This window comes from Tenrec ecaudatus, chromosome 3 (assembly GCF_050624435.1).
Source record: "Tenrec ecaudatus isolate mTenEca1 chromosome 3, mTenEca1.hap1, whole genome shotgun sequence".
Classification (NCBI taxonomy): domain Eukaryota; kingdom Metazoa; phylum Chordata; class Mammalia; order Afrosoricida; family Tenrecidae; genus Tenrec; species Tenrec ecaudatus.
Window position 1 is genome coordinate 61,843,012 of NC_134532.1, and position 24,003 is coordinate 61,867,014.

Here is a 24,003-nt window from a genome sequence, read left to right on the forward strand (position 1 = left end):
GCTTTGGAATAAAATGAAAATAGAAAAAATTGTTATGAAGAAAATAGCACTTAGGGGAGATCGAGGCAATTCTGTACACATAGTTCCCTCGTTAACCCGTTAACTACTGAAGACGAGTCTACACGTGGCCCAGTGACTTTCCTGGAGACCTGTGGATGTGTGTTAAATGTGCTGACTCAGTTCTGGCGACGTTTGGAAGCGATAAGTCTGCCACTTTCAGTGTCACATAATGTAAACAGATCCCAATAGTGAAAAGGTTAAACAGCACTCTGGGTTGTGCTGTTGTGAATCACACCCAGCGGCAGCGCTAGTTCACATTTTTAGAGGGAAGCCATTATGATTGTGCATCACGCTTGTCAGCTGTCCAACATTTTGTGTTTTTTATTAGTTACTTTGCTATATTTTCCTGTCCCAACATACGAGGTAAGTGAAAACTAGTAGGAGGAAAGCGCTGGCAAGTTTCGGGTGATAAAGAATAATTTGTTTTATAAATACATAAAATAAATGTTTAAATAAAAGCAATTATATAGTGTTTTAATTCTATTCATATTCTTGAATCCTCATTTCAAAATATAAATTTAACAAAATTTGTAAATGTGACGGGGCCCGCGTGAATCTTGCCTGTTGCGCCAAATCGCCCGCGTTTTAATGAGTTTGACCCCCCCCCCCCCCGGTCTAGTTTCGCTGGTAAAACGTTCTACTTTGAGCACTTTGTGGTGCTGTTGGGTAAACATTGGGCTGCTAGCACCATGGCAGCCTCTTCTAACCCACCAGCTGCTTCATGGGAGAACAAGGAAACTCACTCCTCTTGTCACATTTTTAAACCCTCAGAAACCCTATGTAGGGTTGCTAGTGCTAGAAGTGGCTTACACTTTATAGATAACATGTAAATTATAATTTGATAATTAAAGTAAACATTTAGCGATTGTACTTTTCACTCTAATTTTACTTCATAATTTAATAAGACTAATTTTACTATATTTAGTTGAAATTCCATATTTTTTAAGCCTTGCTGTGAGGGTTTTACTTTAGAGCCATGCATTCGTCTTAGTAAATTCCTTGAGCAGTTTTTTTTAAACCGTTTTGCCATCTTTATTCAATGTTAAACTTTTACATGCATATGAAGCAATTGAAAATACCAAGACTTGGGTTGGGCACAACCTTAGTCTTCAAAGTAACACAGTTGAAATTCCTTGAGAGATGTAAACGATTAGGAAATATCTCTACCACGGTTTGGATTTTCCTAAGCTGCATATTGCGATTATGTCTTATATTAGGAAGTTCTTTAAAATGTAATGTATCCAAAGTATTAGCTGTTTCAGTGTTTGGCTGCTCTTTTTGTCACATATCTAAACCTAAAAAGAAAGTTTTGAAAGTTAAAATCTATTAGGTTTTGATACTGCTAGAAAGACCTATTCAGTGGGTAGTTGTTTAGTAGCTTAATTGAAGGTCTCCCACTTAAAAAAAAAAAGAAACCATTTTCATATTTGAAATAATTTATTCACTTTCTACAGCACTGGTGTGTGTCCAAGAACCTAGTCATAACTCAGATTCTATAAAATTTTATGGAATTTTAATTCTGATATCAAGTAAATAATTTCATCACATTTTATCTGTGTATTTTCTGAAAATGGCACTAAATATTATCCCTTTTAGTAGTTTAACAAACTTTTTAATACAACTTTAATCTTACTCTAGTTGCCATTCATAATAATATTTGTGGTGTACTTTATTCAGTCTCTTTGTCTTGATGTTGCAGGGCCCCAACTTTTGGATTCCCACTTCATTCTGCCTCAGAAGAAAGCGTTTGTTTTAATTAAAACAAACCAAAAAAAGTTTTCTAAGTCTGTTCTTTTATGAGGTAGGAAAATTTATATTATTATTAAAATGCATTAAAATGATAAGATATTTACATTTAATTGCCAATTATGATTTACATAGGTTTAAGTATAATTTTCCATTTGCAAAAAGTGCATAAACATAATAGTTTTGCATTTGTGCATGGAAAAAAATTAATGCCTGTTGAATTAGCTCCTGATAACTAGCTGGCTAGTATCCGTGTCTCATAATGACCCTACAGGACAGAGTAGGGCTGTGCCTGTGGGTTTCTGAAACTGGTACCTTTTCAAGGGAAGTTGTTCTTCTCTGAGCAGCTGGTAGGTTTGAACTGCTGACTTTTCAGGGAGCAGTCCATCTGGTAAGCTTTATGCCACCGGTGCTCCTACAACTACTAGAGTCAGAATTGACTTGAGGGCAGTGAATTTGAGGAGCAACGATATTTTTATATTTAGTACTACACATGACACATTGTAATATATACAGTACATCAATTAAGTGAAACACAATGTTAAGAAAAATTCTACTTTCCTTTGTTGCTGTTAGGTGCCAACAAGGCAATTTGACTCAAAACATTACTTCTTATTAAAGAACAGAACTCAGTGGCTGCTATGAAAATTTAAAGCCAGGAGGAGCCATTGTTGCGTAGTCTTAACCGATGCCCACTGTTTTGCCTTTTTAAATTTTCTAATATTCATTGCAATGTCTACACAGAAACAGACAAAATTCATGATCGAAAGGACTTATTAAGGAAGCCAGCAAATTGTAATACCAGTGAGAGGGGCTCCAGGAATTGATGAAATAAATACCCATGGAAGTGTTTCAGCACCCTGAAGAAGCACTGGAAGCACTCACTCGTCTGTGCTGTGAAATTTGGAAGACAGCTACTAGGCCAACTGACTGGAAGAGACCCATATTTGTGCCCATTACAAAGAAAGTTTACCCAACAGAATGCTCGAACTATAGAACATTGTAATTGATATTGCTCAAATTTTGCTCAATTAAAAATTTTTTAAGATTATTGTAAAGCATTTGCAGCATTACATTGATAGGAAACTGCCAGAAGTTCATTGGATTCAGTAGAGAATGAGGAACAAGGGATATATCATTGCTGATGTCAGATGGGTTTTGGCTCAAAGCACAGAAATACCAGAAAGATATTTACTTGTGTTTACTGTGTGGACGTTAATAAACTGTGGATAGCTTTGAGCAAAATGGAAATTCCAAAAGAATTCATTGTGCTCATTCAGAACTTGTGCCCTGATCAAGAAGCAGTTGTGGAAACAGAAAAGAGCAAGGGAACACTACATGGTTTAAAATCAGAGGTGTGCGTCAGGCTCGTTTCCTCTCACGGTACTTGTTCAGTCTGTATGCTGAACCAGTCATCAGAGAAGGCGGACTACATAAAGAAGAGAGCGACATCAAGTTGGCGGAAAGCTTATTAATTACCAGTGGCATGCAGAGATGACACGCCTTTGCTGGCTGAAAGTGAGGAGGACGTGAAATACTTGCTGATGGAGATCAAGGACTGTAGCCTTCAGTATGGATTACAACTCCATGTACTCAAGCCCTCACAACTGGACCAATAGGTAACATGATAAATGGAGGAATGTTTGGACTTGTCAGTTTTTGCCTTACTTAGATGCACAATCATTGCTCATGGAAGCAGTAATTAAGAAATTAAAAGATATGGTACCTTGGATAAATCTGCACAAGATCTCTTTAAAGTATTGAAGAGCCGAGGTGTTACTTTGAGGACTATGGTGCACCTGACTCAAGCCATTGATATTTTCTGTTTGCCTCATATGCATGTGAAAGTTGTATGTTAAGTAAGGAAGACTGGAGAAGAATTGATGCATTTCAGTTTTGCTGGAGAAGAATATTGAAAGTACCATGGACTGATAGGAGGACTAATTAGTGTGTCTTGGAAGAAGTATGGCCAGAGTGCTTCTTAGAGGCAAGTATGGCAAGACTTCATCTTACATACTTTGGACATATTGTCAGGAGAGACCTGTCCCTGGTGAAGGACATCATGTTCAATAAAGTGGAGGGGCAGTGAAAAAGAGGAAGGTCCTCAACCAGATGGATTGTTACAATGGCTGCATCAATGAGCTCAGGCATCGGAAAAATTGTTAGTTATGAATTGTGATGCAAATATCTGATATGCAAGATGTGTTTTCATTGTTACAAATTAAACATAATTAAAGCATAGTGATTAATTACAAAACAGTATGTAATTATATATTGTGAAATATTTGTGTTTTCCAATGGTCTTAGGTGACCTCTGTGAAAAGGTTGTTGGACCCCAAAGGGGTTGGGACCCACAGGTTGAGAACCACTGCTCTAGCTGTAATGAGAGCCCTCCTCCTCTTCCTCAGAGAGCTCATTTTATACACAGCACTCCAGGGAGTCCTGTTAGAAATTACTCACAGGTAAATCCTATCAGCATCTTGCCCAGCGTTCTTACCAGACCCAAGCAGGGAAAGGCCATTTGGTGGGAGTTAAAGACTAGTTAGAAGAGATATAGTAAGTAATTCATTACCCTTTTTAAGATATCAAGATCTACCACCATTTTTCCCTCTTTGCTGTTATTGCCCATTTAGCAAGTTTGGTAGTAAATGTTTGTTTCTGATTTGTATAGCCTTGTGTTTATTCCAGCCATTCTCATTAATAAGCTAGGAAGATATGGAGAGGTATAAAGACTTGCTTGAAAAGGTAGTGAAAAATTTTTTGAACCAGTTTTCCTAGATTGTTTCAAAAGTGCATTCCACGAAACCACTACAAATCATCCTGTAAGAAATGGTTCTGTGATTAAATATGTTTGAGGAAATGTACATTCGTTTATTAAAGACTGAGACATTTTACAAAAAAGAAACTTGCTAAAACTTGCTTGAGTTTCTAAAAAACTAACTGGGCAATGGATTTTTTTTTTTAATGTAAATTTTGTCTATTCTATGAGAATGCTGCCCTCTAGAGGCAAAAAAATTAATTGTTCTTAAATTTGAGTTCCATAATCTTGTCTAAAATTAGTGTGTAGGAATTTTAACAACGGGTAACACTAAGCATATGAAAAGATAATCAAATAGAAGAAATCATCTAATTTTCAGAAAATTTGGAGAGCTAGAATATCAATGGAACTACCTATTGACATACATAATATTTATGGCTTCAAATTTTTAAATAGTAGAAAACAACAAATGTAAATTCAGCAGTTTTGGGATTGATTATATTCATCATGTGCAATTATCAGAATTTTAATATGGAACGCTTCATGGAGTTGCGTGTCACCTTTGTGCAGGGGCCATGTTAATCTTCTCTGTATCGTTCCAATTTTAGTACATGTGCTGCCTAAGCGAGCACATCAGCACTACTCTTTTAAAAATTATCCTAACATAGAAACTCAGTATCCTCTTAGCAATGACCACCCCCTACCTCTCCTCCTGCCACCCCCAAATAACCATGAATATGCTTTGGTTTCTATATATTTGCCTTTTCATTTAAGTTTGTTCATTTGTTCTTTTGTGACTGACATTTAACTTATTTAACTCAGTATGATATTTTCATCTTTTGACTATTAAAATACTTCAGTGAACCAATGGCATACAGGTTTTTATTTATGCCTCTATTTGTAATTCATTGGGGCATGTACCAAATTTCGGATTCTGGACTCATCTGACAGCTCTCTGAGTGGTTTCCAGACTCGTGCATAATGGCTGTGTAATTTTTAATTCCTGCCGGCACTTTCTTCACATCACACTGGCTGCTCTGAGTGGAAAGTAACGACTGATGGCATCCAGCACTGACTAATGATATTGAACATCTTTTCATGGGTTTGTTGGCCATGTGTATAACCTATTGGTGAACTATGGCTTCAAATCCTTTGCTCATTTTTTTGATGGGTTGGTTGTGTCAACTTAACAGCAAAAAGTTGAGGAAAAGGAGGGACCGTCTGTGGATAAAGTAGAATTAAAAAATAATGGAAATTTCTTATAAACCTTACCAAGTCCCCTTGTCTTTTTTTTTTTTTTTTGTGGTCTGTATATTGTGTTTTTTTTGGCATTTGGCATTTGGCTTAATGTGTGGATGTGATGCAAGTAATAAGGTTTTGATTCAGTGGCCTAGTTCAAATAGGAGCGGTTCTAATTCTTCGCCCCTTTGATTGACTGATACCTAGTTTCAGTTGGTTGTGATGGTATACTACACGAAGGTGAATGCCTAACATTTTTGGTATGAGGGTCCTTTAAAACATTAATAGAAAAATTCATTATCCTTTAATTCGTTTTTCACACATTGTTGAATCTCCCTGTCTATGGTAGTTACATAATCTGGTGTCAATTTGAGGATTGAGAGTGTAGGGGTAGATTCTAGACTGTCAGTCAGAATATAGCCAATGAGGCCTCTGTGTGGGCATGGCCTTCTGAGGATTCTGGAAATTCCTGTATTTCTTCTTCGGAGGTGGGAGACTCGCTCTGTGTACTCGCTTCCTGTGAGGCGCTCTACTGACAAGATACATGGTATTATGCTGATAGACCCCCTGGAGGAGCCATGTGGAGACCCCTGCCAGCTCTGAGATGCTTCTACCACCACTGGATCTATAAGACTTTGCACCCACTGGCCTGTGATTTTCCTGCACTTGGCATCATTGCTTGTGTTTCGCTAGTCTGAAGAGGAATTTATAGATTGGTATTGGACATATGGGCTAATATCGGACTTAGGGACTTGATCTGGCCTGGGCTGTGATGTTTTCTCAATATTCAACTACTCTTGTATAGAAAGGTCTTCTTATGCACATGCGTGTCTATGAATTTGTTTCTCTAGTCTACCCAGACTGATGTACTGTACAGTGTAGAAGGAAATGTAAAAAAAGGAGTGGATTTATCATTTGTAGCCATCCCTTCATCCCCTATTTCCTAACCAATACTCCTCCCTATCACTTATGGAAATCTCATTATTTACTAAGATACTGATAGATTAAAAATTTGAGGGCAGTGTTGGATCTTTGGGGAAGCATGGTAATTTTTATTTCATATAAGTGGGAAGAAAGAATTAGTTGCATTGAAATCGTCGATTCTGATCTCAGGGGTACTGATGCGATCCTAGAGTGTTTCTACCTTCCACAGGCAAAGTGAGCTGCATTTTCTGTAAGGTATGGTGATTGGAGTTAGGACTATAGATGGATAACCTGAATGCATTGCTTTGACTGTGGCTAACTGCTCACAGTAGCCTTAGGAAAGAAGTAAAAGGGAGTCCATTAAGGCCACACTTGACTTACTATAAAAGTGGGCTGTGGTCTTTTCCACAGTTTTTAGGCTGGACTCAGAATATTTTACGTTTTCCTTTTATGCATATTTTTGTATATTTAAATCCCCCCCCCCCGCCCATTTTGTAGGCTAGTCTCTAAGTTATAGAAGTAACCATGGGGAGCACACCTAGCCATTCTGATACTGAAGCTGCTGAGACTGGGTCTGCTCTGTCAAACAGGAGAATCTTTGAAGCTTAGTATAAATGTGTATGCTATTGAATGCCAAGATCTGGCATATGTTTGTAGTTGTGTATTACAAATAGCCTACCTTTTCAGTGTTGGTGAAATTTTCACGTCAGGAGTCTTAGCAGCAAAACTGGATTTGCTAGCATACTTAGTGGCTGCGACATAGGCCTGTACAATTTAGGCTCTGCCAACACATGAATTTCAACAGAGAAATGCTTGGAATTACTTCCTGGTGTTGAATGTTGGAGCTTTCCATTTTAGCAGCAGTTGAGATGTCAGTGAACTTCATTGATATAGGCTCAGTTTTCAAAGGACCAAGTCTCAAAGGGTGTGAACAATCAAGTGGGGAGAATTGTTTTTCTTGGTACATGCTCTCAACCAATTCTTGGTTCTCTGAGGGAATTCTTTGTTAAGAATTTTAATAAATTCCCTTTTCATAGAAACTACCTATAGTTTTGATTTACAAAGTCTTATATTTTTCTAATTAAAACTTGAAAAATTTTCAAGTAGTTAGATATCTTTTCTTTTCAAGACGTCTTCATTACATTGCCACCATTTCCCCCCTCCTTAGAATTGCAGATTTTTTTTTCCCCTTTGACTTGCTTTCCAGTCTTTAACTACTCACCTCAGCTCCATTGTGTGAATCCATTCTGGCACCATCCCAGCAGCTAAGTGAACTACTAGTACTAGTTTAGATCGTGAGAGCTGGCTTTTGTATAGAGAAAGACCTTCTCAAAGAGATGGACTGGCAAAGTGGCTGCAATATGGGCTCTCAAACGGTGTGACTTGTGAAGATGATGTGGGGCTGGGCAATGTGAACAAGGTCGCTGTCCGTAGAAACTGACTCGATGGCACTTACTTATCAACAACAATGTTTTTAAGGGTGTCATCTTCACCGAAGCAGATTGCCACTGGTTCTCTCATGGAGCGGCTGGTGAGTGAGTTTAAACTGCAGACTTCAAAGTTGATCCCCGAGTCGTTAACTAACTACTGCTTCATGAGGCCTCTTCCTTTTGGTTCTGAGGAAACACAGAGGCTGGCTCTGAAGTCCAATTTCATCTTGTTGTAAGAGCCTGGAACCTTGGTGTGGTGCCCTGGGTAAACACTAAGCTGTAAACTGAAAGGTTGAGGTTTGAAGCCAGTATCAGTTCCCCTTGGAAGAAAGTTGTAGCAATTTGCTTCCCTAAAGGCTTTGAAAACCCTCCAGGGAGATTCTGCTCTGCCTCCATGGTCACTGTGAGCTGACTCAACAGCTGAGATGAAAATGGTCTGAAAATGACTGGCGATGACGGGCCAGCTCCTCTTAACTATGACTGAATGATTAAATTGTATGATATGTGAAGTATATGCCAGTAAAACTATTTTTTAAAAAGCAGTGAAACAGTCCTCAAAATGGCAGTCTCCAGAGAATTGTGTCAAATCAAGGGTTGAAGAGTGACTCACAGCTACAATCACTAAGATTCCTCAGGACCCAGTAGGTCCAGTAAGCTTAGTATTTTTCATCTCTTAAAATTTTGTACAGATTGTAAAGCATTTTTAATATTATCAAGCAAGTGTTAACCGTTTGCTTCATTTGCTTTCTCATTTTGATGTTCTCTCCACCTCACTTAGTAGCAAAACCAAATCCCCTCCATTGAGCCACTGTGACCATATGGGACAGAATCAAACTACCCATGTGGCTTTCTGAGACTAATCTTTATGGGCACAGACAGCCTCATTCATCCCCCTCCCTCCGAATGGCTGGTGGATCGAACTTACTGACTTTATATAGTTAGGAGAAGCTCAGTGCACTCATTGTGCTACCATGTTCCTTCTTGGTACCTGCTATCGTGAAGCAATTCATTGTTCCTCTGTTGAAATTGTACACATAGCAAATGGCCTGAAAGAGTGACACGCAGCAGTATTTTCTAGATTTATTGTTGCAGATTTAGTGTATTGTTTTAACTCTTTAGTATTCCATGATGAATAAAGCTTAGCACAGTGCATCATTTGATCTCATGAGTACTGCTTCCATAGCACTGAATTGTGGATCCAAGCAAGATGAAATCCTTGACTATTTCACAACCATCATGATGTTACTTATTGGTCTTGTTGTGAGGATTTAAGTTTTCTTTATATTGAGTTGTAATCCATATTGAAGGCTGTGATGATTGATCTTCATCAGCAGGTGCTTCAGGGCCTCCTTACTGGGAACAAGCAAAGTTTTGTTATCTGAGTATTGCAGGTTGCTAGTAAGCCTTCCGCCAATCTTCATGCCACGTTCTTCATATAATCCCACATCTCTGATGATATGCTCAGCAAAGAGGTTGAACAAATAGGGTGACAGGATAAAACCCTGATGCACACCTTTCTTGATTTTTAAACGATGCAGTATTCCCTTGTTCTGTTCCCACAACTGTGTTAAAGATTTTTTTTACATAATTCACATAATGTACAATTCCATAGTTCAGTCATATTAATGAGTTGTACAGTCACCACTATAGTCAGTTCTAGAGTACTTTCTTCCTTGTACTCATTGTTACTAGCTCCCCATTCCCCCAACATCCCTTGCCATTCTCCAATTAGTCAATAATCCAGTTACTGTCTGTACAGATTTATCTATCTTGGATTTCATATACAGGGAAACATAACTTTGAGGAGGTGGGGCAGGCCAAAAACAAACAACACCACCCCCAAACAACGCCATCACCCAACCATGATAAAAAAATAAACCAGAGAAAAACCTCAATCAAAAAGAAAGCAGGAAATGTTACAAGCTAGAACAAATAAAAATAGGTCAAAAGGAAGGTCAAGTGATGAGGTGTTATATTTTAACCGAACTGCATTTGCAACAATCCAGCATGATGGCAAGGTTCTTTATACCCCTAGCCAGAGGGTATTCATTGGAGACAGTCCGTGTGGAGACCCTGCAAATGAATTTGGGCTCCCACGGTCATCCATAATCTGCATATTGAGTGTTCATAATTTAAGTTCTGATACCATTCCTTCTTCTGGATTTGGGTCGTACTATTTTTTGAACACTATTTTTTTCTTTTTCTTTAATCATTTTATTGGGGGCTCATACAATTCATCACAGTCCATACATCTTTCCATTGTGTCAAGCACATTTGTACATTTGTTGCCATCATCATTCTCAAAACATTTGCTCTCCACTTAAGCCCCTAGCTTCAGCTCCTCATTTCCCCACTTCCTTCCCACTCCCCCCTCCCTCATGAACCCTTGATAATTTATAAATTATCATTTTGTCATATCTCACACTGTCCAAAGTCTCCCTTCACCATCACCATTTTCTGTTAGAGAACATTATCAGCAATCCCTTAGGGCATGAGGTAAGTTTCATGGATAATGTCATTAACTTAACTGCACATCTGCCTTTGGATCCATGTACAAATTCCTTGTGAGGACAATGAAGTGTTCTGGAATTCCCATTCTTCTTAAGGCTATGCAGAGTTTGCTCTGATCCATACCTTTGCATAATCAATGAAATACAAATAAACATCTTTCTTGTATTCTCTGCTTTGAGTCAAGATTCATCTGACATCAGCACTGATATCCCTTGTTCCACATCCTCTTCTAAATCCAGCCTGAACCCCATTCAGCTCCCTGTCAATGTACAGCTGCAACCACTGGTGGATGATCTTAAGCAAAATTTTAGCTTGCATGTGATAGTGTATTTAGTAGTTACCACTCTTAAAAGCTGCAGTACAGTAATATTTAAGTGCTTGCTTTCTAATCAGGTTCATCCTGTCTGAGAGCAGAAAAAGAAATGATCTGATGGGTGACTGAGGTTAGATTAATTTTTGCACCATCCTCAGTCCTTTATTGTAATTGATTAATGAATGTTCTGATTGGATAAGTGAACATGTATGCTTTTCTATTTGAAAAAATCAAAACTGTCTTTATAGAAATGTCTCTGTGGGAAAGAAGATGTGAAAAATTATGTAAACTGCAAGTAGCTTTATTTAGAAACAATTTTTTGAAGTTGCCTGCATGGAATTTCAGATTTCTAGAATGATAGGTTTTAGGTATTAAAGTAAATGGCAGAGTTCATATGGCAAAAGCAAGGAAAAATTGCAAAGTTAGAGAAAAAATGACAAAATTAGAAGCTATGAGGTTTCTAATGCTTCATATGCTAAAAAAGAATGCTTTCTTTGTAGCATTAATGAATAAATTGCTTTACTGATTTAGATATACTGGTAGCTTTGTGGGTCTAAAAAGCTAAGTGTTCTTGTTTCAATTCATAATTACGTTATAGTAGTGAAGTGAAAGCTGTTGATTTCCTTTAAACAGAACAACGGAATATGGTAAAGAGATAATTTATTGTCAAATCACTTAAAATTTTGAATTAAAAGTGTTTTTATATAATAAAAGATTTCTTTCTTAGGCTTATTAGCTGGTATTTGTAGAAATAGGTAGTTTGCTACTATCAGGTTAAAGAAAAAAAACAATTACTAGAATCGATTAACTTTTAGTTCTTCAAATGATGGTTAATAGCAATGAGACACTGATAATTATAAACTTTAGGGAAGATGTAATGCTACTTAAATGACATTTTTTCTAAATTATATTGTTTACTAAATTATATTTTATTTAAATAAGTGAAATTAATTTTGCTTATTAAAATAAATGTTGAAGTACTACTTGGATTTGCTAACTCACTTCAGAGATTAAAATAGGATTGAGTCACAAGGTACATCTTCCAAATCAGCATTCTTTAAAATACCTAGGATTATAATAATAAATATTTTAAAATATAGGAGAACATAGCTCATGTGTCTATATGCTGCTGTAGATTAGTGTTTTGCTGTAATTGATGTAGAATTTTTTAATGAAAAAGAAACACTACTGTTCTTATTCCTTGCCCCACTTCTAGGTGATAATTAGTACCCTGAAAATGTTCTTTAAGTTTTTATACCTTTTTATACACATACATATTTCTGTGGAAATGTAAAATGATAATGACTTGGCTTTAAAATGTGAATGAAGTATACTCTTGAAGGTACATATTTTTGTATCTTTTTTTTAATTAAGTGTTCATTTACCCATGTTGATATATGTAGATTTGATTTTGGTTTTGTAGTTTTCCTTATATGATTACTCCATACTTACCTGTTCTTATGTGATAGACAGTTATACAGCACTGAAGTAAATGTTCTTTGCATGTGCATACGCTTCTCTGTGGCCTGGATCCCTAAATCTTTGATGTCCAATAGTTTAGCCACTAACCACATACACAGAGTGGTAAAAATCTAGCTAGTCTGAGTTTTATAGAATTATAATTAATTTATATTCAAAGGTTAAAAAGATACTTAATGTAATTATTTGGGATAATTTGATATGTGGATATATAGTGCTGTTAACCTTATGAAGCATGCATATGAAACGTGAACTCTTGAGAGCCATCCCATTTTCTTTGCATACTTTCCACATGTATTGCTGACATCAGTATGTAAGGGAGAATTTCTATTTATCTCTGTCATTCTCAGTTCTCATGGATTCTTTCATTCTGTGGGCTGACCCATTACTATGATTTTTCTTGGGAGACCCATGTTGAAATTTCGCCAGTAGGAGCTAATTTAAATTAGTTTCTCTGTCACTCTGGCGTGTCTTTAATCATGTGTTTGAATACATGTGTTTTCTAGCACAACAAAATGTTTTCTCCTTATTTTATGGTTTTCCTGCTTCAGACCGGCCATTTGTCATTTCCTCAAGGATTCTAGCTTATTTTAGTGAGGTAGTGGTATTTGCAAGCCAACATCTTAGGCACTTAAATGCTTATTAGCATTTAAGTATTACTGTTCCTACAGAACAAGGAAATACATGATTACTACTATTAATTTCAGTCTAGTTACACAGGGCTCTACCTTGCCAGTTACACATTTGCATCTGCCTTCTTCCAACTTGAACTGGTTATTTACTTTGTGTCTTGTATAATAAATACACTCTGGAGAATTGGAAATTACTACATCACTGCCACCATCAGCAGTATCTTTGCAGTTCTTTTTGTGCATAGAATTTCTCGTAGTGAAGATGTTCAGATTATTTTCCTCATAAGTTAGTTCAGTTATTTTTTTTAAAGACACTGTAAGAAGGAGTTGCTTAGAATCACCATCAGTTCAAGTATAATTCCTTTTTTTTTTTTTAACCAAGGCTGATGCCAACTGTCAACCCCGTGGTACTCTCTCCTTCTGTGCTAGGTATGTTAATTTGTTGCAGTGGCAATTCAGAAATCACAGGAAGAGTTAAGGAGAAAACTATCACGTTCAAACTAGGATGGGAACGGTTCAGGATAGAGCTTGTCATCTGGTAGCTTCTCAGCCCTGCTCCTAGTCAGGCTTCTCTCTCAGCTTCTCTGTCCTTTGGACCAGCTTCTGCCCTGCTAGGCAAGTGCTAAAAATCACTTTTTAACTCAGCCACTTATGTGTCCAGAGGCATTTGACTGCTAGCCAGCTCCTGCACAAGGATGTCCAGTTCTTTCGCTATCTAGGTTGTTGAAATTTTATTCAGTCTCCTGGTCTTTTGCCATAGTTTCTGTACTGCTACTTCTCCATGTCTCATGCTGTGCTGTATGGGTGTTACGGTGTTTTCTATTTTGAGCCTAGGAATCCCTGGGTCCAAAAGATAGGCTTCCTTCCTGGCTGTTCTTTCTTTCTTGATGAAAGAAGATCCCTTTTCTGCTTCTGGGGTTGGCTGTAGCAGGTTGATGACAGTGACCGATCTCCTTTAGGGTTCCATGAATGACTAGAAGGGCCACATTGAGTAATTCACTGCACTACAGTCACCAGATTGATGAACAATTCATTTGTCTTTGTGTGTATTTGGTATCAGTGTGCCCCTAGCATTATTTTACTTTTTTGAGTATGTAAACATTACCGAGTAAATGCAACATTAACATGATAGAAAGTTTTCGTTAACTTTCTGTATTTTTTCTTTTCATTATCTTTGATTTCCTTATTGTTTTATTTCTGGTATTTGCTCTTTTCAGTTTTTTCCCCTACAGATGGAATCTTAGCATATTGATTTAAGAACAGTCTCTGTGTCCTGTGATAATACAGGTTATTTTAATGTATAACTTCTAAAATGGCTTTGATTCTTATTTCAGTTCTTTGGTTTTAAAAAATTTTTTCATTGTGAATTGGGTGAAGATCAACAATTCCTACACATTTTGTTTGAACTCATTGACTGCATCCTGATAATGTAACATCATGTGTCCCACTTCTCAACCTGTGTAAACTTCATCCTTGGGGAAATGCTGGTGATTTGAATGCAGTTGGTTGGTTATTCTAAAGTGTGCACATTTCAGTAGGATTATTGTTCCCTAACCCCTTCTGTTCTTTGGTTTATACTATGTCAACATGGCAGGTTTGACCACCTGGACAGACCCAAATCATGCTCCTCTGTGATGCCCCTTGAGGTTGGGAAACTAAAAGAAATCCAGAGCGGCAAGATGAGGTCTGTTAGGGAGCTGTAGCTTCACAGTCATGGTAATGTTCCCAACTAAAATCTCATGGGAATGAGCAGGTGTGTTGTCCTGATGTAAAATAATTCCTTGAGGCAATTTTCCTGGCCTCTTTCTTACCAATACAGTTCCATTTTTTAAAAACTTCCTCCTAATATGTCCCCTATGATTGTTTGGTGTCTAAAATCTTTGAAGGTTAATGCTTTGGAATCCCCATGTTACCATAACCTATTGAGCTTGTCTTGAATTTTACTGGCCTAGCAGATTTCACCAAAAGCCACTGTTTTGATTGGACCTGCTTTTCTGATGACATCCTAATGAGGCTGGGACTAGGACTAAGGGAACTTGTATGTAGTTATTCAGTGATCCTAGAGACATGTTAAGGCATTTTGTTTATTTTAAATTGGTACATGTGTGAAGCAGAGCCCCAGTAGCAGTAGTTTTTGACTCACCCCCCTGTATACATTTTGTTTCCGCAGGGGCTTTGCCAAGTGCTTGGAAATCAATAAGGACTCTATAAATACGATGCAATGTTTTTACTCTGGAAGTGTTGCACTTGGTTTTGAAGGTTATTTTCACTAGCTGAAAGGATATATGCTTTATTATAAAATAATTGACAGTTTGCTAATGAATATTCATGTGTCAATTTATACACTTTATTGTGGAGAAATTTGGTCTTTTGAGTGTCACTGTAGGGTGGACTTTTAAATGCTTCCATGTGTTGATTTTTAATAAAAATAGAATGAACGTTTATAAAATCTCTCTACCCTCTTTCAAGTCTATACATTCTGTCCTTCGATTGTTCATATGCCACTTAAAATGGGTTAATTCGCTCTGTGACTAGGTCACTGGAATGCAGAGGAGGGACGTTTATTGAGAGCTAGGGCTGCTAGGAGTTGGCATCTACCCGATGGCAGTGAGTTTGGGCTTTTGGAGGAGAAATTTAACATGATTGCTTCCCTAAGACACTTAATAGCTCTTATAGTGATTTAGAATGTTTTCAATATAATTCATGCACTGGACCAGTAGTTCTCAACCTTCCTAATGCCGCCACCCTTTAATACAGTTCCTCATGTTGTGGTGACCCCCCCTGCCCCCACCATAAAATTATTTTCTTTGCTACTTCATAACTGTAATTTTGCTACTGGTATGAATTGGGTGACCCCTGTGAAAGGGTTTCCAACCCCCAAAGGAGTCGCAACCCACAGGTTGAGAACCGCTGCTCTAGACCTTATTTTTTTCTACATTTTTAATAAGCTCTGCCAGTGTCTTGATAATTCATTGGTTTTTCCATATAAAATGAATTTTTAATTAGATCATTATTAAGGAAAACCTGTTTTATATTTTGAAGGTACTCCTTTCTGTATCTGCTTTGTGTTTTAAATTGTTATACTATACAAATTACCTTATTAAATGGGATTCTTAGACAGGTTTTATAGTGTAGGCGTATCTTATGAAGTTGAGAAATTGTTTCTAATTTATGTTCTTTTTATTTTTTAGGGAGTTCAACCACCAGTTGGATTGCAAAAGGCTCTCTAAATATTTGGTAAGTACACCTTCCCTGTGTTACATATCTTATATGTTATGCATGCTTTTATGTGTGATTCATTAATGGAATTTATAATATAAGCTAAAATTATATTTGTATTCCTTTTACACTGAATTTCTTTTCTTTGTAGCTCTTCTGATCCCTTCTTCTACACATTTTATCCAGAAAATTCTTCTGCTGTTCAAACTAAGAATATTTAGAGTTCAAAGAAAGAAATGGTTGTAGTAGATAGAAATATTAGTACTTTATCAATAAACAATTTTTCCTACCTGTGATTAATAATTGTTCTGTTATCTGCTGAAAAAGTCTACATTTTGTCTTTAGCCATCCATTATTTGGACTCATTAGATTCCGTTTGCTGCAACATGCCCACATGAAGACTATAACTTTTTCAGACTTTATGCCATTTGCTGCCTAGAATACACTTTTCCTTTTGTTTCATTAAAATATGAAAAATTTGGTGGGTTTCTGTATTAGACTTTCATAAACTTACTATTTCACTAAATGAAAGTGCTTACATTTTTAATTTAAGTTAGGAGAGTTAATTTCAGAATGTGTTTACATTAATTTTTTAGCTTTGTGTGCTTGGTAGGTGATTAATATATTTAATTAATACTTTGATTAATCCTGATACATTTCAAAGTTATGAAGTATATTTCAAAGAGAGTGGCTAGAGTTGGTAAATTGGATAATCAAGTGTCAAGATACAGTTTATTTGTCAAAATAATTTAGAGTATCAATGCTATGTGATTAGCTAAAGGAATTTTCCTAAGTACATTAAGAAATATTTAAAGATAAGCATTGGTTTCTTTAATTATACATTTTAATGTTTTTGAAACAGCAAATATTCAGTTAAATAATATTTTTGTAAGTCTACAGTCATAGGTCCAAAAGGCCAAGCTGTTGCCATTGAGTAGATTCCAACTCATAGCAACCCTACCTGACAGACATTAGAACTGCCTCATAAGGTTTCCAAGGTTGTAAATCCTTATGGAAGCCGACTGCCACATGCTTCTTCCACAGAGCAGCTGGTGGGTTCGAGTTACCAGCTTTTCCATTGCACAGTGGAAAATAATCATAATAGGGTGTTTAAATATCAAAAAATGGACACAATGTATGTTCCATGTTTATACTAGAATTCACATCTTTAGAGTGAGTAATACCACCAGTGTCTGCTGCTGTGTCAGTGCTAACATAGGGCATGTGTGTCAGACAAGAATGAGTGTCGAGCATTTTCCAGGACTGAGTTTTCAGAAGGAGTACATCAGGCATTTGTTCTGAGGCATACCTGAGCCAATTCGAATGTAACTTTTCTGTTAGCAGCAAAGTATTAATAACCAAGGACTTTCAAATGATGTAATTACAAAGACCTTTAAGACACAACTCTTAAGACTTTGACTACTGTAAATGTTTTAACTGATTTAAAAACAGGTTCCTGGCATTTCCCACAACTGGCGCTACATTTGAGTTAGACTTGAGGGGTGCAATCGTTTTTGCATTATAGGAATGAATAGGAAAGCCACTATCATCAAGTCAGTTCCTACTCTCAGTGGTCCTCTGAGCCGAGGAGAAGTGCTCCCTAGGGTTTAACACTGTAAATCTTTCTAGGAATGGAATGCCTCATCTTTTTCCTCATGGAGCAGCTGGTTGGTTTGAACTACTCACCCTATGGTTAGCAGCCTAATACATAATCAATTACCCCACCATGGCCCATGTTTTGTAGTAAAGATAGTTATTTATAATCCTTGTAAATTAATTATTTAAATAACAGCTTTATTTGATATATCAGGGGGCGTCAAAAGGCTTATGGAAAAATTCCATTATCTTTTAATTCCGCTTTTCCATGACCTTGTGTAAAGAACACAGCAGAAAATCCATTTCAAGTGTACAATTTAGTAGATATAGCTGTATTCAGAGGTGCACAGTCATCATTGCTGTCTAATTTAGTAATTTATCTAATTTTATCGCCCACCTAGACACCAAACTAAAACTGCCTGAACTTATTATTATTAGCATGCTCAGTTTCCCTCCAGACCAATTTCCTTGTCCCAAACCAAGGCAACCATTAATCTCTTTTCTGTTTCTATTGTTTTATTTTCTTTGACATTTTATATAAATTGAATCATTAAATATGTGCCTTTTTGTGTCGACTTATTTTAATTAGTATAGTATGTCACGGTTTATCCATGTTGTAATGTTAGCACGTAATTTTAACGGGTGAATAATACTCTGTACTGTGAACGTACCACAGAGTATTCATCCGTTGGTCGTGTGATGAACATTTGGGTAGTTTCTACTTTCTGGCTGTGAGAATGCTTTTGGCACGTGCGTCCTGTCGTAGAAGCTTGTGCGCTCATGTACCTAGCCTCTCTGGGGTGGAGGAGAGAATAGGAATAGGGTTGTTCGGTCAGAAAGGTGTTTAACATATGAGAACTCTCACAATTTTTTAACGTGTTTACAGTCCCATCAGAACTTATGTCAAGGTTGTGATTTTTCCAGATCTTCACCATCACTTGTTATTATCAGGTAATTTTTGTATTCTAGCCATCTTGGTGGTTCTGACCAATATTTGTGCCTATTCCAAAGAAAGTGGTAAACGCAATGTAGAAATTTTCAGATAATCTCACTTATACCATGTGCATATAGAATTATGGTAACGATCACTCAAAAACCAGGGACCTGCCAGAAATTGAAACAGGATTCAGAAGAGGATGTGGAACAAAGGCTATCATTGCGATCTCAGGTGGATCTTGGCTGAAAGTAGAAACACCAGTTAGATGTTTACTTGTGTTTTATTGACTTTGCAAAGGCATTCGACTGTGTGGATCATAAGAAATTGTGAGTAATACTTAGGAAAATGGGAATTTCAGAACATTAAGAAGTACCATGGACTGTCAGAGGAACAAACAAACGTGTGTTGGACAAAGTATAGCCAGAATGAGGTCAAGACTTCATCTCACATACTCTACATATTATTAGGAGGGACCTGGAAAAGCCATCATGCTCGGTAGAGTAGAGGGTCATTGAAAAAGAGGAAGACTCTCAAGTAGTTGGATTGACCTACTGGTTGTAACAACAACTCAATGTCACCTGACAACACTGGTTGTAAAGGAGCTCTCCTATGCTGTGGGGTAAGATTGGCATGCTCTATGTTGGGCCTCCATTTCAAACTTGCCAGTCACCCTGGGAAAGAAGTCTGTCTGCTCCCTTAAAGAGTTAGTCATTGAAACCCGAAGGAGCAGTTCCACTCAGTCCTGTAAGGTCTTATGAGTTGCTATTGGCAGTTGGTCGGAAATGGCTATAAAGTAGCATCTCATTGTGGTTTTAATTTGCATTTCACTAATGATGATAAACGTCTTTTCATTATTGGCTGCTTTTGTATCTTGTTTAGAAAAATACATTGACATTGTTTTGCCCATTTTGAAATTGAATTCTTTCGCTTTCCATTGTTGAATTGTTAAAAAGTTCCTTATTCTGGAAACTAGTCTCTTAGCACACATATGATTTATAAATATTTTTCATGTTGTGTAGATTTTATTTTCACTTTCTTGTTGGTTTCCTTCAGATTAAAAAACAGTAAGTTTTGACAGAATCCAATATATCTTTTAAAAATTATTACCTTTGCTTTGGTGTCACACAGCTATTTTAAAATAAGTATTTATTGGTAGCCTTGGTCTGTGACAAGGTTTTGATTACACTCACTTGTCTCATTGACATGGTTAGCTTCTGAAGACTGGAACATTATGCTAAGTTCGAATTATGCAGTAATTGGCACGGGCTTGTGTTTGGTTTCAGCGTCCTTCCTCGGTGCTCACTGCCTTGCTTGAGTACCTGTTGCTTCCTGGCATGTGTGGCAGGGTGGGCTTCCCCTTCCCACCACTGCTGGTCCAAGGCAGATTTAGAGGTTTGGGGAGTGGTTGTGGAGGTGATGGTGCGTTGCTTTATTTGCTGGATGTTCATGGTTGACTGTCAAGATATTCTGGTGTACATTCACATTTTCCCCCTTAGCTGAAAGATAGTCTGCAATTCTTCCCTGCGATTCCTTTTCGCTTTCTGATTCCTTTATTGCATTCTTTACATTTGCCATTGTCCTCAAATAACCTATTTTAGCTCCATGAGGATAATCCAGGAAGTCCTGCTACTAGGATTCCACTTCATATTCCTGGCAAATAATGTTTAAACATGCCTCTGATCAAGGGCTACCTACAGACTGGCTCTCTTCAGTAATACACTTGCCTTAGTCTCTCATTAGGGTGCCGTCAAAAAAAAGAGGTCTCGTCAAAATAATGGCTATAAGGATCTTCTAGGCCAGTAAAGTTCAGTTGAGCCACAGAGATCAGCTCAGAAGGTTATGGTGGATTTTTGGGGGATTCCAAAGTGTCATTTTCATTGATTTCTCGAATGGCACAAGTTGATTACAGGGGCTTATTATGAATAAGTTTTTACCAAAGTTGAAAACGGTATTAGTTAGAAGTAAGCCCGGAACATTGCACTGAACAATTCAGTGTACCAGCCGCTCACTTTTTCAAGATAGCAAGGGCTGGCTTATGGGAGTTTTGTTAGGAAATTTTACCATACCACTCCACAGCCCTGCTCTTGCCTCTGAAGACTTCTTTTTGTACCAAAAATTTAACATTTAAAAAGGATTATTATTTGAGTCTTTTAATGAGACCTCAACTGCTATTTGACATGGTGTAAATCAAAGAGCATAGAATTCTCTGAAGAAAGGTAGGGAGATGAAACATTGCCTCAGGAGTGTATAGACCTTATTAGATGGAGGATGTGTTGTAAAAAAAAAATAGCTTCCCGTTTTGATAATTCTAATAAATACTTCTACATTTTGTAGCAAATTTTTTTGACAAAGGTAACATTGTATTTCTTACTCTTGCCTTTTTTTCTTTCTGTTTTCATCTTCTTGACTCATTCTGTCTTTACTCTGAGAATACAGTGCTTCCATTTGTATTGGAAGTTAAAATGTGATTTCTTAACATAATTCCTTCTGGCTGCCATTGGAGCTTTGCTGTTTCTTGTTGGGTTCTCCTACATTCTCATACTGGAACTTAAAAAATATCTTACTCCTACTCTTTTTGAATCTTTTTGCAGTGTGTGTTTGATAATATAGAGTCATTCTCGATATCTGTGATATATTTTTTTAAACTCTTACTTAGTTACAATCTGCCTCTCAAGTGAAAGGACTCCCTGTTGTTCACCTCACCAGGTAGATGAACAGAGATTGGTTGGGCTGATGTTGAAATGGCTTCTCTATCTGAATGTAATCTCTACCCAGTCTCTGTGCTAACCACCAACCTGCTGCTCATCAGGCTCACGAGAAAGCAACCGTATTGTGAAAACACCAAGCAAAAGCAGCTGCTGTTTATTGCACTGCCAGGACAGCTTGCAACTCGAGTTCCAGGAAAGCTGCAGCCGAACAGCAGTCCTTGAAGAGTGCAAGACCAGCACCCAGAGCTAAAGCATGTTATTTACAGTGTCTATGTTCAACTTAAAAACGGTTAGATATGTAAAGCAAGTGGAAATGTAATTTATTTTTAGATTCGTATAATTTAAGGAGAAAATGATCCTGTTGCTGACTTTGAAGGAGGAAGAAACGCAAAACAAAATCTTGAAAGTAGCTCTAAATAGATTTAGAGACTCAAAGGGGAACATATGTTAAAGAATGAAAGAAACTTGTAGCGCTAATGAGTGAAGCCAGAAGGATCGAAGGGAGAAAGGACGTTTCAGTGCTGAAAAGTTTATTATCTGAAATGAAAATGGATAAAGAATTAGTTTATGTAAACAGATCAGAAACATCATCAGTGTGAAGTTTAGCATGACGAGGTGAGCTGAGAGACTGAGATACCTGTGGATTATTTTAATGTTCTCCTTTACATGTGAATGGGGTATCAAGAAGAGAATAAATAGGACTGGAAATGCATTCCATTGAGTAGGAACAGTCACTTGTCAGAGCCCTAGTGGCTTTTGTTGTCTCAGGAATCTTCTTCAGAGTTGTTTTAACCATCTTCCTTGTGGAACTGAGTTTTCTTCTCCATGTCTCCTACTGCCACCTCTGTGTAACCCCTGCCTGCTGCTTTCTTAAGAGTTCTTTTTCTGGATTCCCTCTTTGTAACTCTCTCTTCTCTGGTAGCCTTTTGGCCTCCCTGTTCTTCAACTTTGTCTCCCAATCCGATTTTCTCTTTTCTCCAAATCACTTCATTTCTTATCTTCTGGGGATCACTGTCTTGGTCTTCCCTTCACCATTTTTCTGAAAACCATCATCTCACATAATTTGTCTTAAAAAAAGTTCGTAAGATTAGCTGTTTCATTGGGTCTTTGTTTTTGTAACCTAGCCCAAAGTAAAATCATAATACATCTTTATGTGACTCTTATTATGTGCTGGATAGCTGCAGAAAATGTGTACTTTATCTTTCCATTTTAACGGCCAGAACAATGTATCTCCAGTCTGTTTTCATTATGATATTGGTTGGAAAGCCTCCCCGAGCTTGTTTTGACTAGGTAAGACTTACTCCAAAACCATGAATGGGCTGTTAATGAAGAAGATAAAGGTGCCCGGGTTATGTCCTCTGTGGATTGATTTGACAAATTTTGTATTAGATTTTTTTAAAAAGTCTCTTGATGAAAGGATAGACTTTCTTTTTGGGGCATTTACCTTTCACCCTTGGTTGATTTTCTTACTACTGATAGATAAATGAAAAAAAGCCTTCTACTATGACCTGCTTGCACTCAGCCCTCAGGGTTCCCTAATACTGCTTTCTTTCTGTGGTGAATGTATTCCCTTGTACTTTCCTTTTGAGTGTAATAATAAAGAGCTCATCTCTCTAAATTTTGAGATCTAGGTGCTAGTTTGCATGTGAATTTACCCCTTTGTTATATTGAACCAGAGTGTACTCATCTGTGAAAACACATATGACTGTATCTATACTTAGGGTAAGTTTTCATTCCCCAAAATGTATGAATTCTAAAACGTAGCTCTTACATGAAACCTTGTTTGGGTAGTGCTACTCTTTTTGTCTTGGTATAGGAGCAGTCCTCTTTGTATAAATATACAGCATAGTCTGTAATGTACAAAATCATTTAAAGTGATAGTTATACTTAAAGAAATAAAATCTACATTTTGATAAAAATCATTATTCTTCATGGCAAATATTTTGACTGACTATGCTATCCAGGCAGATCTGTTTATGGTACATTGTAGGTATTTTATTTTTTACTAACTGAAGTTTTGTGGCAAACCCTGCATTGTCTATTTTTCTAATAGCATGTGCTCATGTAGTGCTCCAGTGTCACATTTTGTTACTTCTCACAGTATTTCAAACATTTTCATAATGCTATTGCAGGCTTGATAGACTATTGTGTCATTTTTATGTGCACAGAACTTTTATATGTGTACCGGGAAACCAAGATAGTTAGGTAAATATGCTTTATTTTGTGATCTTCAATTAATAATGAAGTCAGGAATTCAAGAATGGAATTTTCCCTTGGGCTTTCTGAAACTTCCACATGTGAAAAGAGTGACCAGCTCACTAACTGAAAGAACCCACCCATGGATTCAGTGGTTCCACATGAACAAGTTTGCTTTCAGTGGTTAACCTAAAAGCAAATTGTGGCGTTATTTAGTGTGGAACTCTGAAATACTATAGCCCCCTCTTCTGTCTT

At 37.1% G+C, this 24,003-nt stretch overlaps 1 protein-coding gene and 1 non-coding gene across 7 annotated transcripts in view; one reads left to right on the forward strand and one right to left on the reverse strand.

The window, feature by feature from the left end:
* FBXW7 (F-box and WD repeat domain containing 7) overlaps nucleotides 1-24,003 on the forward strand; it is a 205,262-nt gene that overhangs the window by 42,273 nt on the left and 138,986 nt on the right. For 3 of the 6 annotated variants that reach the window (XM_075543699.1, XM_075543695.1, XM_075543696.1), the window contains exons 2-3: nucleotides 1,760-1,861; nucleotides 16,284-16,329. Coding sequence is in view for 2 of the 6 variants with exons in the window: in XM_075543695.1 (XP_075399810.1) it covers nucleotides 1,857-1,861; nucleotides 16,284-16,329 (51 nt within the window). In the remaining 4 variants the exon portion in view is untranslated. The remainder of the gene's footprint in view (nucleotides 1-1,759; nucleotides 1,862-16,283; nucleotides 16,330-24,003) is intronic. The other 3 variants (XM_075543700.1, XM_075543698.1, XM_075543697.1) reach the window with 1 other exon arrangement.
* Nucleotides 5,090-5,196, reverse strand: LOC142444006 (U6 spliceosomal RNA). The gene has a single exon (XR_012783701.1). It is a non-coding gene; the product is annotated as a U6 spliceosomal RNA (small nuclear RNA).